The 27999-nt window shown below is 40.8% G+C and overlaps 2 protein-coding genes across 2 annotated transcripts in view; both read left to right on the top strand.

Moving 5' to 3' along the window:
* The window catches only part of LOC132398983 (uncharacterized), a 59286-nt gene extending 58495 nt beyond the window's left edge, over positions 1–791 (top strand). The window contains exon 36 of the mRNA XM_059978819.1: positions 191–791. Coding sequence (XP_059834802.1) covers positions 191–332 — 142 coding nt within the window. The 3' untranslated portion in view covers positions 333–791. The remainder of the gene's footprint in view (positions 1–190) is intronic.
* LOC132398984 (uncharacterized) lies at positions 443–27996 on the top strand. Its single transcript, XM_059978821.1, has 32 exons — positions 443–452; positions 812–906; positions 1512–1659; positions 2871–2890; positions 3010–3031; positions 3122–3149; positions 3383–3464; positions 3681–3848; positions 4049–4260; positions 5119–5213; positions 5388–5500; positions 5705–5860; positions 6789–6988; positions 7394–7482; positions 8990–9123; positions 9707–9831; positions 12082–12259; positions 12353–12565; positions 13453–13623; positions 13739–13876; positions 14056–14105; positions 14574–14694; positions 15027–15109; positions 15783–15912; positions 16062–16252; positions 16839–16926; positions 17850–17970; positions 19095–19273; positions 19824–19970; positions 20759–20886; positions 27194–27327; positions 27815–27996. The coding sequence occupies exons 1-32, from the start codon at positions 443–445 to the stop codon at positions 27994–27996; spliced, it is 3951 nt and encodes a 1316-aa protein (XP_059834804.1).
* Positions 27997–27999: the final 3 nt, after the last annotated feature.

The raw sequence follows: 27999 nt of genomic DNA on the forward strand, positions 1-27999 counted from the left end.
CGTGACGCTGTCACTTTGAGAAAATATACCAATTCAACTGGCTGTTGCAGTTTGAGCATTTCATTCCAGCAGATTGTACCAAAGAAAGGGCATTTCTTTGTGCTGTAAACTGCAGAAATGTGTCCACAGCTGCACAGATGCATTTGTTGAAGTGCAAGCCAAGTCTGACATTGTACTCTTATTCCCACAGGGATGCAGGCGCTCTGGATTTCACTGCGTGTTCTCAGCCCCTTAAGAACATTCTTTACAATCAGGCCGTCCTTGAACTGAATGCTCAGCAACAAAACCCAATCGCATACTATCAGCTGATAAAGGTGTATCTGGGTGAGTAACATGAGAGTTCCCTTTCACTCAGTCTGGTCGCCAACTCTGATGTCAATGTATACTTGTTGGAATCCTTGAACTGATGTTCTGAAGGAACTCAGAATGTTCCCGGGTCTGAATGTCCTGGAGTGAGTATGTTGTCACTGCAGGGACACAATCCAGCTCCCTCTGTTGATGAGTTTGTTTTCATCGTTGGTGACTGCAGAGGTTGCTAATGCATTTGCCCAACTGAAAATATGAGTGGTACTCAAGCCCTTGACCAGAGAATCCTGCAGCAATTAGCTGAGTTCTTGAATATCTTTGAGATTCTGAAATCTCAACTATGCATTTCCCCCCAAGTGGGAAATCAGAAGACAACAGAGTGGAGAACCAAATGGAAGTCCTGGAGCAGCCCACAAAATTTGCTGCAAATTACTCCAACGTAGTGAATCCTGTATAATCTGTCGCACTGCAGCACTTATTTCTAAAGTGTCTCTTCTTTCTGCAGGTGGTGCCTCAACTTTTAACTTGAGGTTTCTTGCAAATAATCGAATTAACATGGACTTTGCAACTTTCAAGAATTTGAATCCAGAAGAAGTGAAGGTACAAATTATTGATTGCAAACCTCTGATTGCTTTACTAATGCAATGCTTTCAATCACTTTATTTGACATCGCTTTTCCCATCCTGACTGAAGAAAGGGACAACCTTCTTTAAAGGCAGAAGTTAGAAGTGTGATATCCAGGTAACCACAGAGGAAGATCCTCTTGTCACTGGAAATTAAAAAAACTGCAGGTTCTGAAAATCTGAAATAAAAACATGATTGTTAACCAGGTTTCTTGCTCCTCATATACTGCCTGATTTAATGCATACTTCAACATGTTTTGAATTTATTCAGCAATGCTTTTTTTCCTTCAGTTTCAGAAGTCTGTAGTTATGTAGTTATCATAATAATCAGTCTCCAGGGATAAGGTATGAAGACCGTCGATTATGGTGATCAACATCAGTGACAGTACAATTTCCTCTGAAGATCTTGCAATGTAAAAAAAAACTTCATCGTCAGCAATAAATGAAATTCCAAACAAATTTTGCAATAATTCTGATCCCTGATCAACTCATTCCATCATGCAGTTGGTTTGTTCTATGTCAAATTTGATGCAATAAATTATTACATGTTATGTTCATTCACGGCTTGTGTTTTTATCTCAGGGTCTGAGTGCCCAGAATCTGATCGACTTGCTTGGATTTAACCTTCGAGCTCTTCGAAGTGGAGTGAATGAAACCGTAGTTCAAGTCTGGATAGCCTCGCACAATGAGTCTGAAGTTCGGAAAGTTGGGCTGCTTGGAGATTTTCCAGGTAACTGCCTCATGAGAAGGAGAAAGTGCTTGCTATAGTTAGATATTGAATTGCAATGCTTGGATATTTCAACAAACACCTTTACTGCAAAATCTTACACAATTTCCTATAAATTTCCTGAATCACGACGATTGCCATCCACTCGCAATCATTTTTAAAATGAAGAAAACTATTATGATCTCCTTAGTTTGATGTCTGATTTGGGTTTTCCAGAACTAATCAGCTCAGAACTCCACTGCTTTGGTCCAAAAAGAGTCTATAGAGATAAATTCTAGAGGTGAATCTTGAATGGTGGCCCTTTCCATCAGAGCCTGAATCAGGACACCCAGGTGAAAGTGAAGTTACCGGGTATCAATCGGCAAGACCCACAGCAGTTAGAGTTATACTTTATATAAAGGAGGATGGTTGCAGTTGCTCAAGGTCACGGCCCCATGATTTTGCTGCAGGAGTTCTTCAGAATTGTGTCCTCTGCCTAACTGTCTTAAGCTTTTTCTTCATTAGGTCAAAGTTAGAGTTGTTTGTTTCAGATTGCATCGTTTTGAAATTCATTTACGGTTTCTCAGCCAGTGCCCACAGAGCAAAGCCAGGGTAACATTTGGACACGTGATGAAATGTGGCAAGTAACTTTTACACTGCAGGCAATCATCATCTGAATCACAGTAGACAGTCAATGGTATTGCCATTGCTTCATTCCCCTTCCCCACGCCATCCAGTCAACGTCCCGTGGTTACCATTGATGAATTGATGCTCTAAAGAGCTTAAGTTTTTTTGTCAAGGCATCTATTTTGATGAGGGGTTTGGGTGGTAAAGCTCCTGGGATTTGGTGGTGTCGGACCAGCAGATTTTCTAGTCTTTTGGAGTTCTGTTCATTCCCCAATCGGCTTAAATAGATGGTTTTAGATATTCCACAGTATTCTGGTAAATGATTCAGTGCATCTGGTAATGCGGCATCTGCTCGACGACGTGTTTCAAGGGAGGAGAGGAATTGTTACTCATGAGCAAGATGCCAACTGCCGTGATTTCACAAAGGTTGGATGGCAGGTTACTGCATCACAGCAATGGTGGAGCCAGCTCAAATGTTACATTTTTGTACTCTTCCTTCCAGGGTCAATAACTTTCAGTCTGGTTTCTTTTTTGATAAATTACTGTTAAGAATCATAGCACGTAATCAGGATAACCTTGTAACAATAACGTTTTCTTTTTGTTTTCAGAAGCCCAGCCTACTGACAGGGTAAGAAAAAATCTAGTGCTTTTCAACACCAGTAACACTTTACAAAATCATCTTACATTTATCAGATCAATTCAGAATGAAAAAGTATTAAATTAATAATTGTTCTTTCTCATCTTTAGCCTGATAATGCCACAGTTAATGGTGAGTGCTCAAACCACACTTATAACGAATTCTTTGGTTAACCTGTGTTATGGTTCCCATGTATTAATTCTTCTCTGCTTTTTCAAACAGATACAAGATTGTGTGCCGGTGTGAACAGGTAAGAACTGGACTACAATCACTTTGCTTAAGAGGTTTTTTAAAGTTGTTATTGGCTGACTGCATCTGACATTGAGGATGCCCAAATACCTATTGTGCCAGAATGGCAAATGACAAGAAGCATAAGTTTGATTTATATTTTATGATGAACATTTAGCAAAGAAAATGGGTGTTTTGTTGTTTGTTTCTCAACTAATTTCCTTCTCTAAAATTGATTTTATTTTCTTTCCATAGTTTGGCTTTGAACAATTTCCTGACTAAAGTTAACACAAGCCATACCTGCAGCTTCAGTATTGCACAGTTTGCTTGCGCAGAGGTAAGCATTGCCACTGACTAGAATCTCATGCAATGGTCATTTGTACTTAAATGATGCAACGTAGTTGTAGAGCAGCTCTGTGAAGACTGTATGTTAATGACTTCTGTGAGCACATTGGCTCAAGTACTTAGTTGAGCCTTACTTATTTGTTGATACTTCACGTCAATATTCTGGGCTGTTTTAATCTTTTTTTATATATCACATTTATCTCTGCAGACTCCTCTGCTGCTTTCACATCTAAGCAGTGACCTCTTGTCAGACATCTTTCTGTGCTTCACTGGTCCAAAGGCTCTGAATAGGTCAGATGAAACTGCCCTGACTGTTTTCCTTCAGAAGCTTGACAGAGCCACATTGATGGAGGCACTGCACATGTTCAACAACAGGGTAAATAATTTAAAAGATGTAGAAACTGTCATGGAATGAATTTTCTGCAGCTAACATGACTGTTGTTGCTCTGTCCAATTCTACTGCATGATATTTTGATACAGAAATATTCCAATTTCATTCTCATTCAGAATTGACTGGTTTCAGACCTGTGAAAGAAATCTCTCTGTTCACTGATCACCTGCTGTGTTTTCTTTCAGACTCAGAACATGACAGTAATTCCCCTGATGACAAAGATCACATTTATGAATGCCCTGTGGGAGGCTGTGAGAACCAGTGAAAACTTAACAAGTACCATCTTCCTGAGAAAGTGGTTCCAGAGGCAATTCCGGCCGTTCATTGCTGGCATTTCTCAGTCAGTGCTGAGACCTCTTCTGAGAAGAAATCTAAGCTGTGAAGGTTATCGAGCAGTGTGAGTGAATGCCCCTCTCTTCCAATAATCTATTGCTGCATGGAGAAGTATGTAACTTGTTCATAGCTGTACAGCACTCCTGTAGTGCCTGCATGATGCAAGTTTGAAGTGCCAAACTTTTCTGAATGCAGCAAGACACTCCAAAATATGTTGCAAATTTATCAAAAGTTGCATTGGACAGAAATGCATGCTGCGTGAGTTCCAAGAAAAAGATAACGGTAGAGCTAGATAGAATTTGTGAAATCGTTCAGCTTTGTATCAAGATTTATAGGCAAGTCTGTGATTCCCGAGGCTCTGCAAATGCTGGAAATCCAGAGAAGAAACAACTTGCTGGAGGAACTCAGCAGGTCAGGCAGTGTCTACGGAGAGGAATAAACAGTTGACATGTTGAGCCAAGACCCTAAATCAGGACTGGAAAGTAGGGAGGTAGAAACCAGAATACAAAAATAGGGGAAGGTGTATGAATACAAGTTGGCAAGTGATAGGTGAAACCAGGTGAAGGGGGAATAAATCGAGAAGTTAGGAGATAATTGGTGGAAGAGGTAAAGGGCTAAAGAAGAAGGACTATGATACTAGAAGAGAAGGGGAAGTAGGAGAGACACCACAGGGAAGTGATGGGCAGGTGAGGAGAATGAAAGCTGTAAGCGAAGGAGCTGGAATTGGGAATGAAAAAAGACAGAAGGGGAAGGGAGTGTTCGTTGTCAGAGGTTCATTGTATCATAGCAACTTTAATGACAGAATTAGGATAAGCCTTCAGTCTAGATGCCCGCGTGAACATTGAAGCCTCATTTAGGAAGGATACTAAAAATGTTTTCATTCGTTTTATGTAATAAGTGTCATTAACTTTTTTTTGTTTAGCCTAAATGGCCTCAATTATGGATTCAGCGATATGCCACGTGAAACAAAAGAGACCGTGCTGAGAGTATGGATCCTTGGTTACCTCAACAGCACAGGTAAGACGGAAAAGCATTCGTCAATGAAAAAGAAGAGTAACTGGTATTTGTTTTCACTGTGTCCAGATCGTTCAGCTATATTAGCCGGCAACATATCCAGCTACCACACATTTAAAGTAAATAAAATATCATCTCTGTTTGAAAGCGGATATTTATAATTTTGTTTTCTTGCAGCGTTCCCACCACGTTGTTATGTAAATGGTAGCGTTACAGTCTACCTGAACAGCTATTTCCAAAGTTTCTCCAAATTGCTCAAGCTGACAGATGCATTTTTCCTCGTTCCTGAGGTAAAATCCAAAATTTTTTCTTTCTGTGAATGGGTGTGTGCGAGAGCTGGTGTGATTGTTAGTTTGTCACTTAAAATAATATTAGCCATGGTGATTGTCAATAGCCTAATGCAAATTGAAAGTTATTTTGAGCATGCATCCAGGTGGGTGTTACATGATCTGTTTCTGGTTATGTCAATCGAATTTCATTTTGTGTGTTTACAGTTGCTCAATGTTACTGATCCCCGTGAATTGGCTGATGTGCTGAGCATGCCAGGGTTCATCAATAACAACCAGCTCCTGACCTCAGTGTTGGTCTCCATCCAGCCCATTCAGAAACTGGCTTCATTCATAGATCAATTCAATGAAAACACCCAAAAGGTGAGAGGCAGTTGTTTAGTTTTTCAATAGCAGGATGCAGTCATATTAAACTGGAGACTTCAAATAAAGAAAGGACACCTTAATTTAAAATCTTCTCACCTGCCTGTAACTTCCCTCTGGGTCCCTTTCTCCTCCTTTTTCCTCCATGGTCTACTTTCGTCTCTTATCAGATTCCTCCTTCTTCAGACCTTGACCATTCCCACCCACCTGGACAAACCTATCAGCTTCCAACAAGCTTCGTTCCACTCCCCCCCCCCCCCACCTTTTTATTCTGGTATCTTTCCCTTCCTTTCCAGTCCTAATGAAGGGTGTCGGACCGAAACATCAACTATTTATTCATTTCTATATATGCTGCCTGACCTGCTGAGTTCCTCCAGCATTTTCTATGTGTTCCTCTGGATTTCCAGCATCTTGTGTTTGTTACCACGAATATTACTCTGTGATCTGAGAATGATTTCCGGTGACTGACACTTAAAAGATCACTGATGTAATGGGAGTAGATGCTGTGCAAATATGTTAACAAGTGTACATGGATGAGAATTATTTGGGTTGGTGGATTTTTATTTCTTCCCTGTGCCTTTCTCATCACAGCTAATGGGCTGGTTAAAACCTGTATGAGTTCCCATTGGAAAATCCAAGCATGCAGTGTTGGGGTGAGAAGCCTCATTTAAATTACTGGCAGTGATGTGACCTCAGACAAAGGATTTGACATGGAGGAGTTTGATCTTGTGGAGCTGAATCAGGAAGCATTAACATTATTTCCTCCAAAATATGACTTTGATGCTGAAACATATTTCCTGTTTAGTGATGTTGATCTCCATGAGTGGGCTGAATGTCAAAATCCTCTGACAAGCTATGGGGATAAGATCATTTTGCTTCACTTATGGGCATTCATTCTAATACAGCCTGTTTCATTCTGCTTTCCCAGAGTAAACTGTCTCCTGCTAATCGAGCTGCAATCATCGAGGGTGTGTGGCCTCAGTTTACCAGCAGTTTAGCTGCACTAAATGACACTGAGGTAGATAAATGGCTTAATTTCAGGCTGACACCATATCTGCCATTTATCACCTTTCCCCTCTTGTTTTCCGACAACAGCCTGAGGATTGGGTGCCTGTCCTACCAGAAAGTGTAAGTACGATCACGGGCATGTTTAGTGTATATTCCAAGGGTAAATACCGCAGTGTGCAAATCATGCTATGTACTTTGTAAACTGGCTTTCTCAATAAGTCTGCACTGTACTGCAACCAATTGATTGACTGGAAGTAGCATACTTTCAAAGAATGTTTAATTTCTTTGTTGCTCATGGTGTTGTATACGATCAGATCAGAACATGCAAAAGAGAGTCTGAGAGGCCACTCTTTTGCAAGTCGAACATGTACTCGAGTCACGCCCAACTCAGCAAGAGTTGACACATTGTCATTCGGTCCTTTGTTGGTCTGCTCTCATTTTATTTCCGTAATTTAAACTCCATTTTTCAGTAACTGAGCTCAAGCTGATGATGAAATTCTAAATGTTATTAAATTTCACCTTTAGCGTAAGAGCGCTGAATACTCCGTACAAAGAACTTACTGTGGACAAACGGAAGGAAATCTATGATGGCATCAAATCCTACCTGCAGCAAGGTAAAGTTATGCTTTCCCGTTTCCAAGCTCCCGAGGTGGAATTATTACAAACTGCCTGTGTCAAATTGAATCAGCAGCCACAGTTAATGTTACTCACGGCCATCCGGAGGCTGATTGCCGAGAGGTGATAATTTGCAGAGATAAGATCCAAGATTTTCATGCTCTCTGCGGTTTGATGCTCGGCTGTCTGGGCTTAAACTCTCAATGCTGCAGATTAACTCCAGGCATTGAACTATTCCAGGGTGACGCCCATAATCTGTCAGTTGTTGGAAAACCGCCATCTGAATTTATATGGCACACCTGCCCCTCCACCTTCCAAGGCCCCACACAGTCCTTCCAGGTGAGGCCATACCTCACCTGCGAGTCTGTCGGAGTCATATACTGTATCTGGTGCTCCCAGTGTTGTCTCCTGTATATCAGTGAGAGGCATCATAGATTGGGAGACCACTTCGCCAAGCACCTACCCTCCAACCGCCAGAGAAAGCAGGATTTCTCGGTGGTCACCCATTTCAATTCTACTTCCCATTCCCACTCTGACATGTCAGTTCATGGCCTTCACTACTGCCATGATAAAGCCACATTCAGGTTAGAAGAGCAAGATCTTAGACCTTGTCTGGGTGGTCTCCAACCTGAGGGAATGAAAATTGATTTCTTGAACTTCTGGTAATTGCCCCTCCCCCTCCTCTGCTTTTCCATTCCCCATTCTTGTCTTCCTTTCTCTTTCACAACTTCTCTTCTTACCTGCCCATCACCTCCCTCTGGTGCTCCTCCCCCTGTCCTTTCTTCCCTGGTCTGTCCAGTCCTGTCAGACTCCCCCCTTCTCCAGCCGTTTGTCTCTTCCGACAGTCAACTTCCCAGCTCTTTACTTCACCGTCCCCCTCTCCTGGTTTCACCTATCACCTGCCACCTTGTATTACTTCCTCCCCTCCCCCACCTTCTTATCCTGACTTCTTCTCCTTTCCTTTCCAGTCTGGATGAAGAGTCTCAGTCCAAAACATTGACTGTTCCTTCCCATTGATAGATGCTGCCTGACCTTCCAAGCTCCTCCAGCACATTGTGTGTATTGCTCTAGATTTCCGGTATCTGCAGTATCTCTTGTGTCTCTGAATTTATGTGGATTTGTTTCCATGTCATGTCAAGTGTTGTATCTGACAGGCCAATCCTCTCCAGAAATCCCTTTTCCAATGTCATGATTTTCAATCCTATCAATCTTCAGAGTGAAACCTGCATTCATTATAGGAAATCCAAGTGGATCTTCCGTTATCACTTAAGATGCTTTCCGAATGTGCACCCCCAGCTATATTTTAATTATTGTAGGTGATTTCTCAGTCTATGTTCAAGCTCGACAAGCAGAATGCATCTTATTGATATTTCCCACCCAGACCTTGTGCTCACATTATAAAGCTAATTACGTTGGTAGATGACCCAGTAATGTTGAGATACAAAGTAGATGAACTTTCAAGTACTTTTTCCATAATTACAGTACTTTATTCACTTTGTACATTAGAAGCCAGACCGAAATGTTACAATGCTCGTGATCCAGTCCTGAACTCCACTGCGTGGTTCTCTCAATATCTGGGACTGTATCTGAGTCAAGTCTCACTCTCTGACCTTCAATCATTCTCCGAAAATGAAACATTGGTAAGTACTCCTTTTTATTCAGCTCTTAGAATCAGAATTCACATGAGTAGAAGGCTTAGAAATTTAATCATGCTAGAATAGGGATGCAGGAGTGGTCCAAATCAGATATCAGGTGTTGCTACCCAAAATAAGCTGAGTGTTAAAAAGGCCCTGGCTACCTTATGCAACCGAACTCTTCTCCAACTCAATCACCACCATTCTTGGAAGGGATTTATATAATACATAGGCCGGATTTTTGTGCATTATAAGAGAACCCATTTGACACTTACATCTGGTCATCCTGACTCCACAAAGCAAAGATGGAAATTTACTTGGGACGCCCGGTTTGATCGTCACATGATATAGTAGATGCTAGAAGCTGCCCGCTGGAGGACGCAGTTGTAGGATCCGCTTGATATCTTCAGGTTACAATTTGAGTATTTATCCAAGATCCTGATAGGTGAATGCACAGCTGTAAACCAAAATCAACCAGCTTTCTATCTGATATGTGTCAAGCTTCCAGCTATATCCTTACTATTGGCTAAGAAACTTTAAGTTTCACTTATTATCTGAGATAAATCTTCTAATTTCGAATTCTGTGCAGCTTCAAGTGTTCGCAGCAAATGCAGAAAACCTGAAACTTGTGGAAAACTTGATGTTATCGGATGAGGTCTCAACAGCCTACATTAACTTACTGGTTAAAAACAATCCAAACTTTAATGCTTCAAGGTATGTGTTCAAAGAATTGATATTTTCACAATGTGTGAAATGGAATTTCATTTTATTTATGGATTGAAGCAAGTAAGTTGCATTCTAGAACTGGCATTGTTGCAAATTATAATTATAAAATTATAATTAATTTTTAAATTCAATTTATCATTATTCATATGTTTTCTAAACAAAAATAAATGAGCTATTTTAATTCATGTAATTAAGGTTTCAGAGATCTCAATTCACTTTGTATTAACATTTGATCTTTATTTTGCTCAGCGAAAGGAACGGTACATTATGATTTAAATAGGTACCATGTCGTTTTAGTAACACTGAATGTAATTTTAGAGATTCAGAGTGGTAATATGCCCGTCTGCTCCAATGCACCGGTGCTGTCCAATTACATCCATGTGACCAATTAACCTACTAATCCTTGTGTCTTAGTAATATGGAAGGAAACCAAGATTCCTGGTGGAAACACACGTGGACATGTGGAGAACATACAAAGTCTTTTCAGACAGCAGTAGAATGGGAATTGAATCTAGGTCACTGGCGTCGTAGTAGCATTACGCTAGTACTAAGCTTGCATCCTGCACCAAATAGGTTAATCAGTAATGTTCCCATTAGAGCCAGAAATGGGTAGCCATTTTTACCCTTCTTTGCTTTTTAATTTCTTCTTTTTCAGCGGTGTTCCTGGGCACACGTTCACGTGAATACAGACTGATGTCCCTGTGTCTTTTCTCTCACTTGGGCTTGTTCCTCAAGTCAATAGGGTCTTCCTGCATATTTGCGTGACTTACGGACAAGATGCTTCTTCTTGTGTATTCCCTTTAACAAGTGCTTTTTCTATCCTTTCTTCTCCACCCAATCCTTATCGGTTTCCAATCCTCTCTGTCCATCTGCTTGCAGAGCTGCTGACTTGTTTTGGAGTCTGATGCTGTGTTACTTTCCTTTTCTTTCTTGCAATGTTAGTAAATCGTATTTCTCCATCCTGTGTATATATCAGGGTATTGGGGAGGGTTTAAACTAAGTTGGCAGGAGGACGGGAACCGGAGCGATGGGCTGAGGATGGGCCAGTTGGTTCACGAGTTGATGCAGTGCATACTGAGGATGTGAGGAAGCACAGGCAGGTGATAGAGCAAAATTGCAGTCATTGGGATGAGTTGAAGTGTAACATGGGGGAAAATCAAAAAAGGTGATAAAGGTGTTATATTTGAATGCACACAGTAAACAGAATCAGGTAGATGACCTGGTGGTGCAGTTAGAGATTGGGTGGTGTGATATTGAGGGCCTCAGAGAATCATTGCTGAAAGAAGGTCAGATTTGGAGCTGAACATCCAAGGATATTCTTCGTATTGAAAGGACAGGCAGGTAGGCAGAGAGGGTGGGTGGCGCTTTTAGTAAAAAGAAATGAAATAAACTCCTTAAAAAACGGTGACATAGGATTGGAAAGCATAGAATCAAGTTGTTGCTGGATCCCAAGAGAGGAATTTTGTAGAATGCCAATGAGATGGTTTTTTAGAGCAGCTTGTGGTCAGACCCACTAGGAGGAAGGCAGTTCTGAATTGTGTTATGAATAAGGTTTGATTAGGGGGCTTGAGGTAAAGGAACTCTTAGTGATCATAATATGATAGAATTCCCACTGAAATTTGAGAGGGAGAGGACTAGAATATAAAAAGAAAGATGTGAGTCATAGATAAAATGTTGCAATAAAGTATGATTAAATTTAGCTTTATAGAATTTGGTTGAACACTTGCATTAGTACAGTTGGATTGATAGTCTGTTAGTTGCCGTGAAGTAATATTTTGGGAGGAGCGTTTGGATATATTTGATATATAACTGGAAAATGCTTGTGGTGATATATGATTGGGAGCCAATACTATAGAATCATTTGATTCAGTAGAAACTTCTGCTTCAGTAAGAAAATTTCTAGAATAGTGAATGTTGACTGAGGTGACAGACTGGAATTGCAGAGGCATACGTTAGACTCTTAGAAAGGTTCTTGCTGTGATCTGACTTACCAGGTCTGTATGGATATTGAAGTTATTTGAAATATTCTCTGAATTGGCAGTTGACACATTGCACATGAAATTTGCATCAAATTTGGTTCTGTGCAACTTCAAATGTCCAAATAAATATGACATTTGCAAATCAATTGAAATCTTTAATGATGATATTTGTAACAAGCCTTGCTATAGCTGTGGGATACAAATTTCTAGAACACTGAGAGATATGGCCATGCTAACTCTGACTGATGTTCTTTTACAGTCTGCCAAACTCCCTTCTGTGCTTCATTACCAAAACTAATCTGCTTCAGAAATTGACTGCACAGCAAACATTGTCTTTAGTCGGAAGGATAAACAAAGTCTGCGGACTTAACCTAACTTCCAACACGTCTACCGATGGTACAGTACCTCCCGAAGAGCCAACAGATGAGCAGTTGAAGGTAATAATAAATTAATGGTGAAACTCCTTCAGTTCATGTGAAGTGTTTTCTTTGATGGATAAAAGTAATAATTTTCCTTTGCGTCTTTTTCAGTTGGCAGTTGTTCTAGTGGGCAAAATCGACAACTTTTCAGTCAGCACTTTGAACACCTTGGGGCAAACTGCTGTTGGACTGTCATTGTCACAGGTTGACAATATTGATGGGAACACTCTGGAGCAAGCCCTGCCAAGTCTGGGCAACGTCAGAGGCTGGAACATTGGCCAGACTAGTTCAATAGTGAACAAGTTACTAACGAATGGCTTCAAGGTAAGAAGCAATGACTCTGGTGGTACCAAGACATCAAGAAAATTGAAGACTATAGTATATTAGCATGAGCATTTCATGTGAATTAGTTTTAATGCCTACATTAGACAAACTATTTCAAAGAGCTTTGTGTAAATTTAATGCTAAAGTTATGAATCCCATTGTGCCTATACTGAGTTTTTTGAATTTACTCCCATTGCAGTTAGTTCCCCTCAGCTCTACAATTTCCTTCACTTAATGTTTGCGACTGAAGATGGGGAAAAAAGAATGAAGGGGGAAATGTCCAGCAAAATAACAGCCTGAGTGTATAAGTTGCCAAGACTGAGGATACACATTTTGTAGTTGCAGTAGGAGTTAGGTCAGCAGGGAGAGTCATTGTCTGGGTGGAGGATGAAGATTGTGATGGGGGAGAGGTGGAGTGAGGTGGGTGAATTTGGATGCATCACAGAATGTGTGGCCCAGGATAGTCGAATGATTCTGTGACCCAAGTGTATTCCAGAAAGTCATTGTCATATCTGCATTTAAGTTTCTCCTGGTGAACTGAATAAATAGTTAAAAAGGAATTGTATGTCCGTCGTAGAGATATTGGAATGAACTGTGGTATATTGACTGTGAAAAGCTGTCAGGTTTGTCTATTTGAGGTCTTTAGAGATTCCCAAGATATTGCTTCTACTATGTCTGTCATTTTCCTGTTATGTAAGTTCCATTTATGTTCAGCACTGGAAAATTCTTTAACTAGAGTAACAGCAAGTATTTTCAACTACTTCTAATGAACTATTTGGTTCCATCTGGAATGGGAATATAATGAGATTGTTATACAGCACAATTTGCAAATTTACTATTGATTGTGTTTTGAAAGCTTTGCCATTTGTATTTCAATTTACATCTAGGTCAATAACTCAAGTCGTCTGCTGGGTCTGGGAAGCCTGGTGTCTGGAATTCCCAGTGGTGTGTTCCGACGTATAAATCCTCAGATATTCATCAGTGTTATCTCAAATGAGAGATTTGTTGAGAATATCGGCAGAGCACCACAACCCATACGACAGATCTGTGTTCTGCAGGTGAGTGATGCGACATTCCAGTGACAGAGGAATATGCCATCTATATTTCCCCAATGTTACTGCAAAACTTGCTTTCATCTTCCAGTAAATAACCTTCTGTTTCTTTCTAAATCAGGTGCTGAGGAATGTGGAGAATCCAGTGACAACAGTGAAGGCAATTCCATCAGTTCTTGCCGCAGAGGTTCCACCTGTCCTGTTAAATTCCAACCTAAGCCTCGGTGATGTTAACAATAAAGAGTGGACTCCCAGTCAGGTAAATGATCCTGTTGCTTGCAAGCAGAGACAATGGCTGGAATGAAAATCAGCTGCAGTTGGGAATTGTGCATTAATTTAAAGATGTCGGGAATGTTATCCCATTTATGTTGTATTCGTGTATAAACAGACTACGACCCTATTGTGTTAATCAATAATTAAAATGCTTTTATTCCACAGTCCGCTGTGTTCTTTGAAAGGCTGGTCAGATACAACAACAATTTTGAGATGTAAGCAATTCTTTTTTAATTTCTGCCTTTATTTTGCCTATTATCTTTCTGTATTTAATTTGTTGATTTAGTTGTGTTTAGTGTAACCTTATATGTAGTTTCTAAAGCAGGCATATTTAGTCAAGTGATTTGTTATATTCAACTTGCCTCAGTAATTAAACTGGTGTGAATAGAGGGCTCTCATTGATTTTTACAGAGTTATGTTCATAGGTGATATATTTAGTCCAGTGTACAGAGTATGAGTAATGTCAGAACACCCGGATTTCTTTACATTTTTATTTCTAATCTCCAGTATGTTTCATGACAATGGTGGGCTCATTGAAGAGGGATAAATAAATGAAATAAGCAAAGTGCTTTTCAGTCACTCATGGGCTATATGCTGAGAAACCTGTGATGTAGAGGTTATAAGAGATTTGAAAGTCGGGAAATTAGGAACATTTAGAAATTAATAATGCCATACCTTTCCAGATTTTCAGTGGCTGTCCTGCGAGGTTTCAGTTGTGGAGCAACAAAAGCCCTGGATTTTCAGAGATTTTTGAAGCTTGTTCAAGCAATGAAGGTTAAAGGGATTATGCTTGATGAAAGTCAGGTAAAATTATTCTCAAAAACACAAGTGTAGATGCAAGGCAATAGATTGTCACTGCTGGATTGAATAAAAAGAGGGGGTGTTTATTTTGGAAATGAATTTCAATGTAAGTTGTGAACGGATCTCTGAATGAATTTTAAAGGTTGACAGTAATGATGCGAAGTTTTCAGTTGTATGGGATTCTTGAAGATTGTCAAATTGTGGTATGTCCCACTTGACAGTATCAAAGGAGGCTCCCATGCCATCACCTACTGCAGCAAAACACTGTAGTGAGGAAGATAACTGAGAAACCAGTGCTTCTGGTCCCAATGTGACATTGTGGTCTGTCTTTCCAGCTTGAGTGCATTTCTGGCAGACTCGCTTCTGAAAGTATGGAAGTGCCCTTGGACGCCTTGCCTGGGGATGTTCTGCTGTTCAAGTATGTTATATTCTTTGATAATTTCCTCAGTTACTTTATTGATACTGATGTTTTTTTTTTTCAACTCTGCTGTAACTTCCAGTGTGTTTAATTGGAGCTTTCATAGGCCTACAACCCACGTTTTTTTTTCAACCAGAATGCTCATTGCTTACTGCTGAACCCTCAGTTCCCGAGGGTGATGTGTGAAATTGGGATGACATTAGTTGATGGGTTAGCCAGTACTGAGAGTAGCCCAGGGAGACAGGTTGTTTGTGAAACAAAAGGGACAAAAAGTAATTGTAGATAACATTGCGAGGCTGTGGTCTACTGTTGCACTGTTGATATCTGCTCGCAACAGGAGAGACCAGCAATGATCATTGGTCAGATTATTGTGGTCCAGTCTTCCTTGCAATGCTCCAAAAAGAGAGTTCCACAGGGAATGACAACTCTTGATCTTCATCTGCCAGAGAAAAGTTAATCTACCAGGAAGTGCTACATCTGTATCCACTGAGGTTTCCAAAGTGACCTGAATCAGATCTTCAGGGAGAGTACATTGCCCATTGATTTACAATGAATTGAGGATAATTCAGCAATCAAGTGGGGATGGTGTTGGGAGCTGAAGGATATATACATTAAGGCTCGATAAATTGCAAATGACTCTTCATATTCATAAGCATATTTTTTCATGTTATAGTTATCAATACTTCAGGGCTTCATACGATTGCCGGGATTTCTACAAACTAGTTGGGAAATCAAATGTCAACATCTTAAGAAAAGTATCAGTGAGAGAGCGAAATATTCTGAATGATGCCAGAATGTGTTTGGTAGGTATTAAGATCCTCCATGTCTTTGATTGTGGTTTTGTTACTTCATGTGATGAGAGTGCTCTTAAGAATGAAACAGACTTATTGAGGTTCTCTTGTGTTCACTGATATCCTTCAGAATTAATGCTGCTTTTTTGATGCATACTCAGGGAATTATGAACAGAAACCTGACCAAGGAAGACTTGACAATACTGGGTGGATTGGTCTGTGACATTGATGGATCTGTTATCAGGGCATCTGATCTTTCGGTTCTGGATGCCTTAAAGAATTGTGTCTCCTTTAGAGATGATCAGAAAGAGGCAATTGAAATCCTCCTGAGAAGTGGGAAGAGCAGATATGGGTGAGTGTGAAACCTTCACATATTTCAACACAGATCACACCAAATTTTCTGCATTTATTCTTGATTATTCTTGATTATTTCTGCATTTATTCTTGATTATTCTTGATTATTTCTTCTAAGTAACTATCTATGAAGCAGAATCTATGTAAGACCCTGTAGAGGGAAGTGTCTTTAAGTAACCGCCTGACTAGGAGCCTGGATCAGTATCTGCTAGCCTGAACCCTTCCTTCATGTGGATCATCCTACCAAAAGATGGCTTTTATTGTGGATTTCTTTACAAACCTATTTCCCTTTACTAGTAAATCAGTTATCATTATAGTTTGTAATATGAAGCTTCATAGTTTACAGGGAAAATCTTTATTTGCTATGATTCCATAAAATACCAATGGAAAAATAATTTTGATATGTCTTCTGTTTTGTTTAACTTGGAAATTAAAGACGCACAGATTAATGTATGTGTCTTGTGGGTGGACCTTTGGATGAAGATGGGGTTCCTGTTGAATCTTGGGCTGTAAAGGCTTGGATTTTCATGCTATGATTTCTTACAATGCTTCTTTAACTCAGGGACCAATTTCTTTGTCTCTAGTTTACCTTCATCATGGTCGTCATCTACAATACAAGAGCTTGGAAATCTTCCTTTGGCATTGACCGCAACATGGAGTCAAATAAACAGGGTATAGTTTACTTGCTTAAGCAATCAATTGAGTGGCTCAGTTTGTGAGAGAATCATCTTTGTTTCTGAATTCCTACGTTAAACTGAGGTCATTTAAGAGTTAACTTTCCTTAGAATGCCTAAAAATCTACATCTCCAATGAGTTAAGTTACTACTTGATCAAGATATTATATTCTGCATGAATATTAGTTTTTGTGAAAGACTGCATTACGTAGCACAGTGTTCTTGTATATTATGTGATTGAAAGTTCTATTTATGCTTGTACAGCACTGACATGGTTAATAAGAATTTGTTTAGTGCTAAACTCTCAAGCTAGCATGATTCATCGACATAGAGCACCAAAAACATAGAGTGATTTGGTAGTTAGTGCATTCTTTGAATCTCCTCTGCAGGTAACGGGTAGATTCCATTTCTTGCTTTCTTCCCTTTAGCTACAACAGCCATGCCATTCCTGTCCCCAGCTTAACCACTACAGTACCAAAACCCCATGTCTCACCCATCTCATTCTCAACCACAGCCCCAATTCCTCATCTTCAGTCTGGTCCCGGTACCCTCTGTCTCAGGCCCAACTCTCCTACTCAAGCCAACAATCAGTGCTGTTAGGACCACGTCCTCTTGCTGTGCACTGTTTTCTGGATAATTATGATTTAGTGAACCCCGAGATGATACATTTCCAAGTTGATGTGGTGAGACATTTTTAATAGTTTTGTCCTGTGATTACAACTTTTTGCTCCAACATGTTTATCACTTAATGTTTACATTGGCGTTGGCTTGTTGATGGGAGGGATTGATAATCACACGCCAACTGTTTTCATTAATGAAGCGTGTTTTCCTGCTGTTGCTGTACCTGGCATTTCAAAATGTACGTATCATTGGAAACTCGTTTGGTGCCATTCTTCATCTTTTCCTCTGTACCCCATGCAGCCGACCCTTAAACAAGCTCTGCCAAGATTTCTCAAGAAAATAAAAAGATTCAGATCACCTGGAGATGTGCTGATATTTATTGCTCAGCTCAAACTACAAAGAAGCTCAAACAATACTAGTGGTATGTAAACAATACAGGTGAATGTTTACTCAATGTTGTCGGTGGAGTTGTGTAATAAATGTGTTACTGGACTAAAAATCTAGAAATAAAGATTGATCATTCTGAGGTCTAAGTTCAGATTCTAGTATGGTGTGTTCAAATTTAAGTTTAGTTTGTTGACTAAATGAGAAAAAACACTTACCAGCACTCAGCATATCAGTGATAATATGCCCGTTTCTGATTCTCATTACTTACCATTCTGGCTCTCATTTCTCTCCAGAACCATAACAATGCAGTTGACTCTCAGCTGTTCTCTAAATTGCCTTTGTAAATCATGCAAATTTCTAATTCACATCCTGGCTGCTATCTTTGTTCAAAGGCTATCATAATTATGCCTATTTGTACTTGACCTTGAAAGTCTGTTTCCAGATCATTTTCTTGAGCAAGTGCTGTCCAAGGTAGGGATGATATTAATTAGGGAGTTCCAGAATTTTGATCTAAAATGCTGAAAAAACATACTTTCAAGTTGGCCAGTTTGTGTCTAATACGGGCGTTTGCATAGGGCAATATTCCCACACTTGCTGCCTTCATTCTCCACGGTGTTGAAGGTGAGTGGTGCTGACAAAATAGCCATGGCATGTTTTTTTATTCTGTTGTGAAGGGTGCACTATGGGGCCATGATGTGTCGGTGATGGAGGGAGTGCCTGTGGAGATAGTCAGGCAGCATTCTCTAAGCTCTTATATTTTAAGATTGTAGCACACCCCAGTGTCTTCTGAGTCTTTGCAGGCTAACATTAGAATTATACAGTCAGTTTGTTTGACAAGGCTTCCACTAAACTTCAACTCCCACATAAAAATCATCCCAGAGTGCGAATGTTTTCAGACAGCTTAATCAACAGATTGCAGTTATTTGGTACTTTCAGCAGTGTGACTGACAGTTTTCCATTCTTCATTTCTACCTATATAGTTTGTTTTGATGATCTTTTTCTATAACTTGTCTTTTTCCACGGCTATAAGTACTAATTTGATCAAAAGTGCCATCAGTCCTTTTAAATCTTCTCTATTCCATTTGAGAAAAACTTAGCCAGCAGCATTAATCTGTCACTCCTACCTCTTATTCAACTAACAGAAGTTTGCATTTCCAGTCTGCACAGAGGGAGTAATAGCACCAGAAGACATTGATGACTTCATACCTGCAGTCTATGATGCTGCCCAGTTGGACATTTGCTTGAGTGACCATGTGCTGAGAGATGGTGTTCTCCAAATAGGATCTCTTGCCTTTGACCCAACTCAGCTGAAAGTTCTGAAAAAGAAACTCCTGCAGGTACGTTAGCTTCGTGTGAAACCAGAGGAAGAGCATTTTGTTTATTATTTGCCATTCATTGCATAAGAACATCACTCAGTGGTTAACATAATGCGGCGTACCAAGTCAGAACTGAAAAGAAAATGAGTAACCACTTTATTTGTGTCAGTAATATCCTATAAGAATACAAATTTCCAGGTTCCAAAGAACTTCTTCGTTTTCTTCGTCACAGAGATCTAATGTGTTTTTTGACCAAAATGTCAACAGGTAGAAATTACCTCAGTTTAATGATCAGGGTCAATGTCTTCATCTCTATCAATGCAAAATGAGCTCGCTTCCAGGGTTCTGCCATCATCACTCCTTAATGGTGTCAACAGGGAATGAGATATGAAACCTGCCTAGGCTGGGTATCTTTTCCAATCTATGAAATAAAACACACGAGTTATTTCAAAGTGCGATGAGGAGCAATGGAAATGAATTGTATCTAATTATTTTGAAAGGACAGACATGTTCCGGAGGCAAGTCTTTCCATCAAAAATCAGAGCTAACGTTCTATCGTTTCCTGAAACAGATTTATCCCAATGGTCTTCCAGAAAGCCAGATTCAACTGCTGGGTAACATCTCCACTGTATTTAACGCAACAGAAGTCCACAGTTGGAATATCACTCGAGTGGAAACTATTTCTGCATTACTGGCACACAAGCTGGAAAACACAATGGTAATGAAATCAGAAAATTTTAACACAAAATATTGGTACCTTTCTGAATCCTCCTCTCCAAATCCTGATCACCTTACTGATCAAACATCCTCGTAATAACCTTCTGATTTCATTCCCATCTCCCAACAAACCAACAAGTACCTCCCCTTAATCCGATAATCCATCAAACCCTGAACAAATTGGGCACAAACTTTCAGTGTGACAGATCACAAGCCTCTGATCTCATTGACTGACACTCCCCCCTTTTGTCCTGAAACTTTCTCTGTCCAACTCAAATGTTGTCTGATTCATTCAGCCACCCACCAGATGTTCTCACCAGGTCTAGCAACCTCCTTCAAGCTACTGACTCTGCTCATTTCCTCTCTTTGGTCTACAACAACATGCTCTTTTATCCATAATGCTCGAGCCTGGTGCATTATCTGCCATAACCTTTGCTGTCGACATTAATAATGTGATTTGGTTAGGTACAGAGTCAGGAATTTAATCTCTGGAATGCTAATAATATTCTGCAGAGAATTCACTTTTTGCCACAAATGCATGAATAAAACTGCAGATAGAATTACTTCCAAATACTGTATTCATTAAACTTTGCTGTTTGAAACTGAGAGATTTAGGCTGCAAAGTTAGTTTTCTTCCCACTCTGTCTTCTCTATTAACGGACATTTCTAATTAGTAATAATTCCATCGATAGAAAGTGATTTAATTAATATTTCAGGACATGTTCAAGCAAAGCGTACTTTGGGGAACAGTTAATAATTTCTTCTGTGTTCTCCAAATTTATTCAACAGGTTAAAGCCATCATTGGAAGATACCTGCAGTTAGATGGTAGTCTTAATGTAGTTTCTTTGAAAGCTATTGGTGGAAACAACTTGTGCACTTTGGATGAAGAACAGCTGATGAAGATTTCAAACCTGACGTAAGTGTCAAGCTCAGTTTGGAATGTTGTTGATGCCTGAAATGGTGAAATGAGTTGGAATTCCATCAGGCCTGCTCCCTGTGGATTCATGGCTCCAGTATTCTTAGGAAGGACACAAGGATGTTATTTTAGGAAGAGCGAAACGGTGGTGGTGAAACGTAACAAGCCACTGTAGGCTACTGTGTGCCTCAAGAATAGACAGGGGCTTCAGTGAATGAGGTTTGCGTTGTTTGTCATGAATTGATCCAAGTAGGTGTTTGAGAATGGTGGAATGGTTGCTTTTGGGCTTTCATGTCTTGTAGATATCTGAGGAAGGGATGCCAAGTCTATGACATTGCTTACTGAGCACATAGAAATTGAGCCAGATCATGCCAGCCATACCTTGAGATGCTGAGCGGAATGGAAAGAAGTTTCAGTTGATAAATTGACAGGTGATGAACATCAGTAGATAAGCAAGATGCTTTGGTGGTGATTTTGAGCAGTGGGTCTGGTCCAGCAAGGCCTAGTAGATGCGACATGTGTCATGCGAAGATTTTCCATTCCAAATATCAAATCATTTCATGTGAAATTTTAATCCATTTTCTGCAAAACAAAAATAATGAGATATAAGAATTATTTTAATTATTATATATATATTGCATTACTGCAGTTTACACTGTTGTTTTGCTTCGGCAGCAACTCTGATATCTCAGCAGATACTTTTCTAATATGGCAGCCTCACATTGATGCATCAGAATGTTCATAAAGGCAGTTCCACAATGGAATGTTGATCTTTTCCAATGTGAAACAGATGTGTTACGTACCCCGTAACTGGGTCACTTACCAGCAAAGATAGAGAGGTCCATTGAAGTCTGATAGTACCATTTTTAACAGTATTTATTGATTAAAATACACAAAAATAATATCAATTCAAACATACAGATAATATACATCGTCAATACTAAATCTAAGAGTGCAGGTATAATAATAATCAATAAGGAATGGCTCTATCGTTGTCTAAGGGATAATGTATTGTCCGATGGAAATATAAAAGTCACTTTAGTTCATTCAAGCTGCTGCTTTCTGGTTGGAGAGAAAGACGGGTTAAAACTTGCCCAGTCCTTTGATGATGTCAATCCTTCGAGAGTTATTGGGAGTTGATTTCCCCGTTGTTAGCTAAAAACCGTTCTTCTGTGGTAAAGGACCATCGATTCTGGGGAAAATGGAAATGGACACACGTGGCCTTCCCACTGGCTTTCGCCATTACGGGATCACTAGCGTTTCTTCTGGTGCGTCTGAGGGGCTGTTCCCACAGACCCTCTTTTATCCTGACTCACAGGATGTCAATTGGGTTGGGATGATGCAATCCCTCCACCAACCAGCCCACTTTGCCTGAGGGCTTCCACGAAGCACAGTATTTTAATACACAATTCCGTCTCCAAAAGGCAATGGCCGTTTCCCGTAGCTTTGTATCGCCGGGGGGGGGGGGGGGTCAAGACATTCCAAACATCTCTCTCTTATTTCCTGGGTCTCCTGACCCAAATCAATAGCGATCCTGCGATTCTCAAAAGGGAGGGGCTGCAGGCGTCACACCCCCTTTCTTCAACGCGTTTTTACCATCCGTAAAAACGGAGTAATACCGAGTCTCACAGGATTTCAGAATCTAACACAATACAAAAGCTTTTCTTTTCACTACAGAGTAATACAGTTATACATTCAATTCAGTATCTAGATGGTTACCGATTACATTGTCACTTCCTTTACTATCTTAACATTTTGTACCCTACTAAAGTCTTGTAGCATCAGACTCCAATTTAGTAACCACCTATTTTTTCTCTTTCCTTCAGCAAACAAAACTAAAGAGTTGTGATCTTAAGCTTACGTGTATACTACAAAAGTTCATGCAAATACTAATCTTTATGTGGCTTTCAAACTTAACAGGCATGCTTCCATGGGGTTGTCTTTATTATTCACATGCTTTGTCGAAATTCCGTAAAACCGGCTTTTGCTATTTAAAAATGGCGTCCCCATTAACCCTCGCCTCTTTTCTGGTTAATTCCCACGTGGGGAGCTTGGGTACCCTGGCGAAATAGGCTTTCGCCCGCTGCTTCCATTGAAGTTATTTTATCAACACTGTGTCCCAAACTAAGACCATCTTCTGAATTTCCATTCAATTCTTTAATTTTATGCAAGTTGTTAGTTTTCTCTTCAGGACCCTTCAGGCTATTAGTTTTCAGTTCGAACTCTTTGTTCAAGCAACATTTCAAATTCTGCCTTTTCACACCACACTCTGGAATACCAATAGCATGGGGGGGCCCGTCATCTTCCAACTCAACCTGTAAGCGATCCGCAGGCTTTGTGGTACCACGCCATTGAAATGACTGGAGCCTGGTTGCTGCCTTTGATATTAATCCAGCCTTTAAATTTTCTTCATTCGATTTGGGAACTACATATTTCCCTTTTCCTTCAATAATAATATTCATCTCCCCACTTTTGATCTCCGCATTAACTTTTAACACACCTTCGAGCACAAACACCTGGGAACTCTCACTTCCCACTATTACCAAAGTTAACCCTTTCTTCACGGAACCAAGTCTATCTGACCCACAAGGACGGCCTTCCTTTTCAACTGAATCAAATACCTCAGACTTTTTCTGAGCTCCATTACTAGGTTCAGTACCACGTGCACCCACATCTTGGACACACTTGGCCGGGACATTTGCCTCTTCCAGGCTTTCAATACCCGTACCCGGTCCAAATTCTAAATTCCCCTGATTCTCCCAGCTACTCTCTGGGCAACTCCCTTCCGGAGTAAACTCAACCCCGTGGGCTGAAACAACCTCATCTGCCAACCCAGCAGACTTCTTCAAGGTCAGGGCACCCTTTTCATCTCGGACTGCCCTCATTTCATTATCGGGAACACCTTTAGAATTTTCAACTTCTTCAAACAGTTCTGCCAAACCAGACAGATCATCCATGTCCAACTCTGGACCTTTTAACAGCTCTATCTGTTTCTCATCTTTTTTTCGTGCCTCTAGAACTTTTCTCCTCCTCTCCCTTACTCTCTTTCACTTTACTACTCTTCATAGTCCACCTCCTCTCTCTTACTCTCTTTCACTTTACTGCTCTTCGTAGTCTACCTCCTCTCCCTTACTCTCTTTCACTTTACTACTCTTCGTTTTACCACCCTCTAAACCCTCGTGGTACAGGGTCGGTAAGAATGTCTCTGCCAAATCGATACTGGCCTGATTGAAACTGCTCTCTGTCTCAGCTGCCTTTCTCGACATGCTGCGAGTGGCCGCGCATGCGGGATAGATCTGAGAATCTAGGGGCGGAGCCTCAACACTCACAGGCTGTTTTGTCAGTGTCATTGCTGCCCAAACCTTATCACTGGCTAAATCATTACCCAGGAGGACGTCTGCGTCAGTTATCGGGAATTCTGATCGCACCCCCATTTCAACTGATCCAGAGGATAGCTCACAATTCATAATGACCTTATGTAAGGGCACCATTTCCGTCCCTTTGCCTATTCCTTTCACAGCTACCATTCCCGTCTTGCGACCAAAATCTAGTACCTTACTGCTGATCAATGATAGCTCAGCCCCCGTGTCTCTCCAGATCCGTACTGGAACTGGGGTGTCTCCCTCCCTCAGACACGGTTCCGCTTGACATACAAGTCTCAGACCCTTCTCGTACTCTGTCTACCCGCGACTGTCTTGTTGATTTACTGATTACCACGGCACATCCGATAGGGACTGCTGCTTTCCCTTTTCTTGTCTCTTTCCTCGGAGCAAAGCACCTAGATGCAATATGCCCTCCCCTTTCCACAATTAAAACAGGTCAAGGCTGGGAATCTCTGGCCATCTTGCCTTTCCCCCTCAATCTTACCACTAGCTCCCGGCGGGACCTCTGCCTCCGCCGGCGGGCTTTCTCGATTGTTCCCACTGTCTCTCTGGGAACTTTTATTGGAGGAAAACTTTGTCTTGTGGGTTAGGGCATATTCATCTGCGAACCTAGCAAATTCTGAGATGGACTTATTTGGCTTCTCATTCAAATACATCCGGATATCCTCCGAAACACAACCTTTAAATTCCTCAATCAGAATTAACTCCCTGAGACGCCAATAATCCTCCTCCACTATCTCTGCTGTGCACCAATGGTCCAAGAGCACACCCTTCTCATAGGCAAACTCGGTATACGTCTGATTCCACCCTTTCTTTAAATTTCTGAACTTTTGTCTATATACTTCAGGTGCTAACTCATAACTCCAGAGAATGGCCACCTTTACTTTGTCATAACTCTCCTCCTCTTCCTCTTCCATGGACAACATCGTATATGCCCGCTGTGCCTTCCCTTTTAACACACTTTGTAACAACACCACCCACTGCTCTCTGGGCCACTTCTGATTCACTGCCACCTTTTCAAAAAGCAAGAAATAACTATCAACATCCGTCTCCTCGAATGGAGGTTCTAGCCTCAACTCTCGACTTACATTAAACCACCCCTCTCTGTCTGACCCTTGATCTCTTCGCCCTTGCCTTAACTTCTCCATCTCCAAGTCATGTTCCCTTTGTTTCTCTGCCTCCCCATACTCTCTCTCTTTCTCTTTCTCAGCTGCTTCCAGCTGTTTTAACTGAATTTCATGCTCTCTTTGTTTCTCAGCTCTTTCCTGCTCCCATTTTACCTCTAACTCCTTTAGCTGGAGTGCATGCTCCCTCTCTCTCTCGGCTCTTTCTTTCTCTTTCTCCTTCTCAGCTGCTTTAACTTAATTGCATGTTCCAACCTTAATTTCTCCAACTCTAACTGAGCCGTCCCACTGGCTGGTACCTTTTCAGGGATATTTTCCAATACCTCAGCTGCAAACACATTCTTCCCAAATAATACTGAGTTATTGCCCTTCGCACCTCCTGCTTTTTCATTGACAACCTCACCTCTGCGTGGTTTAACCCCTTCGCCAAATTTATCAAGTCTGATTTGGTGGCCGCCTCTTGCTCCTCCAGAGTCGGGTTTTCTATAAATTCACCCACGTCCATCTTTGCTGGTTTCCCGCGTAACCAGATCAAAGTTTGGACTTAGAAGCCCGATTCACTGGCTTCCCAATTTGGTGTCAAATCTCGAGATGAGAACCCCAATTGTTACGTACCCCATAACTGGGTCACTTACCAGCAAAGATAGAGCGGTCCATTGAAGTCTGATGGTACCATTTTTAACAATATTTATTGATTAAAATACACAAAAATAATATCAATGCAAACATACAGATAATTATACATCGTCAATACTAAATCTAAAAGCGTGGGTATAATAATAATCAATAAGAAATAGCTCTATCGTTGTCTAAGGGATAATGTATTGTCCAATGGAAATATAAAAGTCACTTTAGTTCATTCAAGCTGCAGCGTTTTGGTTTGAGAGAAAGACGGGTTAAAACTTGCCCAGTCCTTTGATGATGTCAATCCTTCGAGAGTCATTGGGAGTTGATTTCCCCGTTGTTAGCTAAAAAACGTTCTTCTGAGGTAAAGGACCACCGATTCCGGGGCAAATGGAAATGGACACACGTGGCCTTCCCACTGGCTTTCGCCATTACGGGATCACTAGCGTTTCTTCTGGAGCGTCTGAGGGGCTGTTCCCACAGACCCTCTTTTATCCTGACTCACAGGGTCTCAGATGTCAATCAGGTTGGGGTGAGGCAATCCCTCCCTCAACCAGCCCACTTTGCCTGAGGGCTTCCACGTAGCACAGTATTGCAATCCACAAGTCCGTCTCCAAGAGACAATGGCTGTTTCCCGTAGCTTTATATCGCCGGGGGGGTCAAGACATTCCAAACGTCTCTCTCTCATTTCCTGGGTCTCCTGACCCAAATCAATAGCGATCCTGTGATTCTCAAAAAGGAGGGGGCTGCAGGTGTAATAGATGATACCTCACAGATCAATGTTTATTTTTAAACACTTGGGTCATAATACCTCAAGTTCATTGAGATTCACTGAAGCATCATCAAATCCAAACAAATTTCTTAGAACATGAGCCTATGCAGTGAGTGAGCAGACAATTCAACTCTGTAAGGCATCATAGTGGTGGCAAGTACAGTACCTTCCTTACAAGTAACCTTGAGGTGCTTTACCGTAACAGTATTGGTACCGTGACGCTGTCACTTTGAGAAAATATACCAATTCAACTGGCTGTTGCAGTTTGAGCATTTCATTCCAGCAGATTGTACCAAAGAAAGGGCATTTCTTTGTGCTGTAAACTGCAGAAATGTGTCCACAGCTGCACAGATGCATTTGTTGAAGTGCAAGCCAAGTCTGACATTGTACCCTTATTCCCACAGGGATGCAGGCGCTCTGGATTTCACTGCGTGTTCTCAGCCCCTTAAGAACATTCTTTACAATCAGGCCGTCCTTGAACTGAATGCTCAGCAACAAAACCCAATCGCATACTATCAGCTGATAAAGGTGTATCTGGGTGAGTAACATGAGAGTTCCCTTTCACTCAGTCTGGTCGCCAACTCTGATGTCAATGTATACTTGTTGGAATCCTTGAACTGATGTTCTGAAGGAACTCAGAATGTTCCCGGGTCTGAATGTCCTGGAGTGAGTATGTTGTCACTGCAGGGACACAATCCAGCTCCCTCTGTTGATGAGTTTGTTTTCATCGTTGGTGACTGCAGAGGTTGCTAATGCATTTGCCCAACTGAAAATATGAGTGGTACTCAAGCCCTTGACCAGAGAATCCTGCAGCAATTAGCTGAGTTCTTGAATATCTTTGAGATTCTGAAATCTCAACTATGCATTTCCCCCCAAGTGGGAAATCAGAAGACAACAGAGTGGAGAACCAAATGGAAGTCCTGGAGCAGCCCACAAAATTTGCTGCAAATTACTCCAACGTAGTGAATCCTGTATAATCTGTCGCACTGCAGCACTTATTTCTAAAGTGTCTCTTCTTTCTGCAGGTGGTGCCTCAACTTTTAACTTGAGGTTTCTTGCAAATAATCGAGTTAACATGGACTTTGCAACTTTCAAGAATTTGAATCCAGAAGAAGTGAAGGTACAAATTATTGATTGCAAACCTCTGATTGCTTTACTAATGCAATGCTTTCAATCACTTTATTTGACATCGCTTTTCCCATCCTGACTG

This window comes from Hypanus sabinus, chromosome 9, assembly GCF_030144855.1.
Source record: "Hypanus sabinus isolate sHypSab1 chromosome 9, sHypSab1.hap1, whole genome shotgun sequence".
Taxonomy (NCBI): domain Eukaryota; kingdom Metazoa; phylum Chordata; class Chondrichthyes; order Myliobatiformes; family Dasyatidae; genus Hypanus; species Hypanus sabinus.

Excerpts from the sequence above, each read along its gene's own strand:
- LOC132398984 (XM_059978821.1), top strand. Across the intron at positions 5,214-5,387 it reads TGGTTACCTCAACAGCACAG|CGTTCCCACCACGTTGTTAT; the intron begins GTAAGACGGAAA and ends GTTTTCTTGCAG. Across the intron at positions 7,483-8,989 it reads CAAATCCTACCTGCAGCAAG|AAGCCAGACCGAAATGTTAC; the intron begins GTAAAGTTATGC and ends TTTGTACATTAG.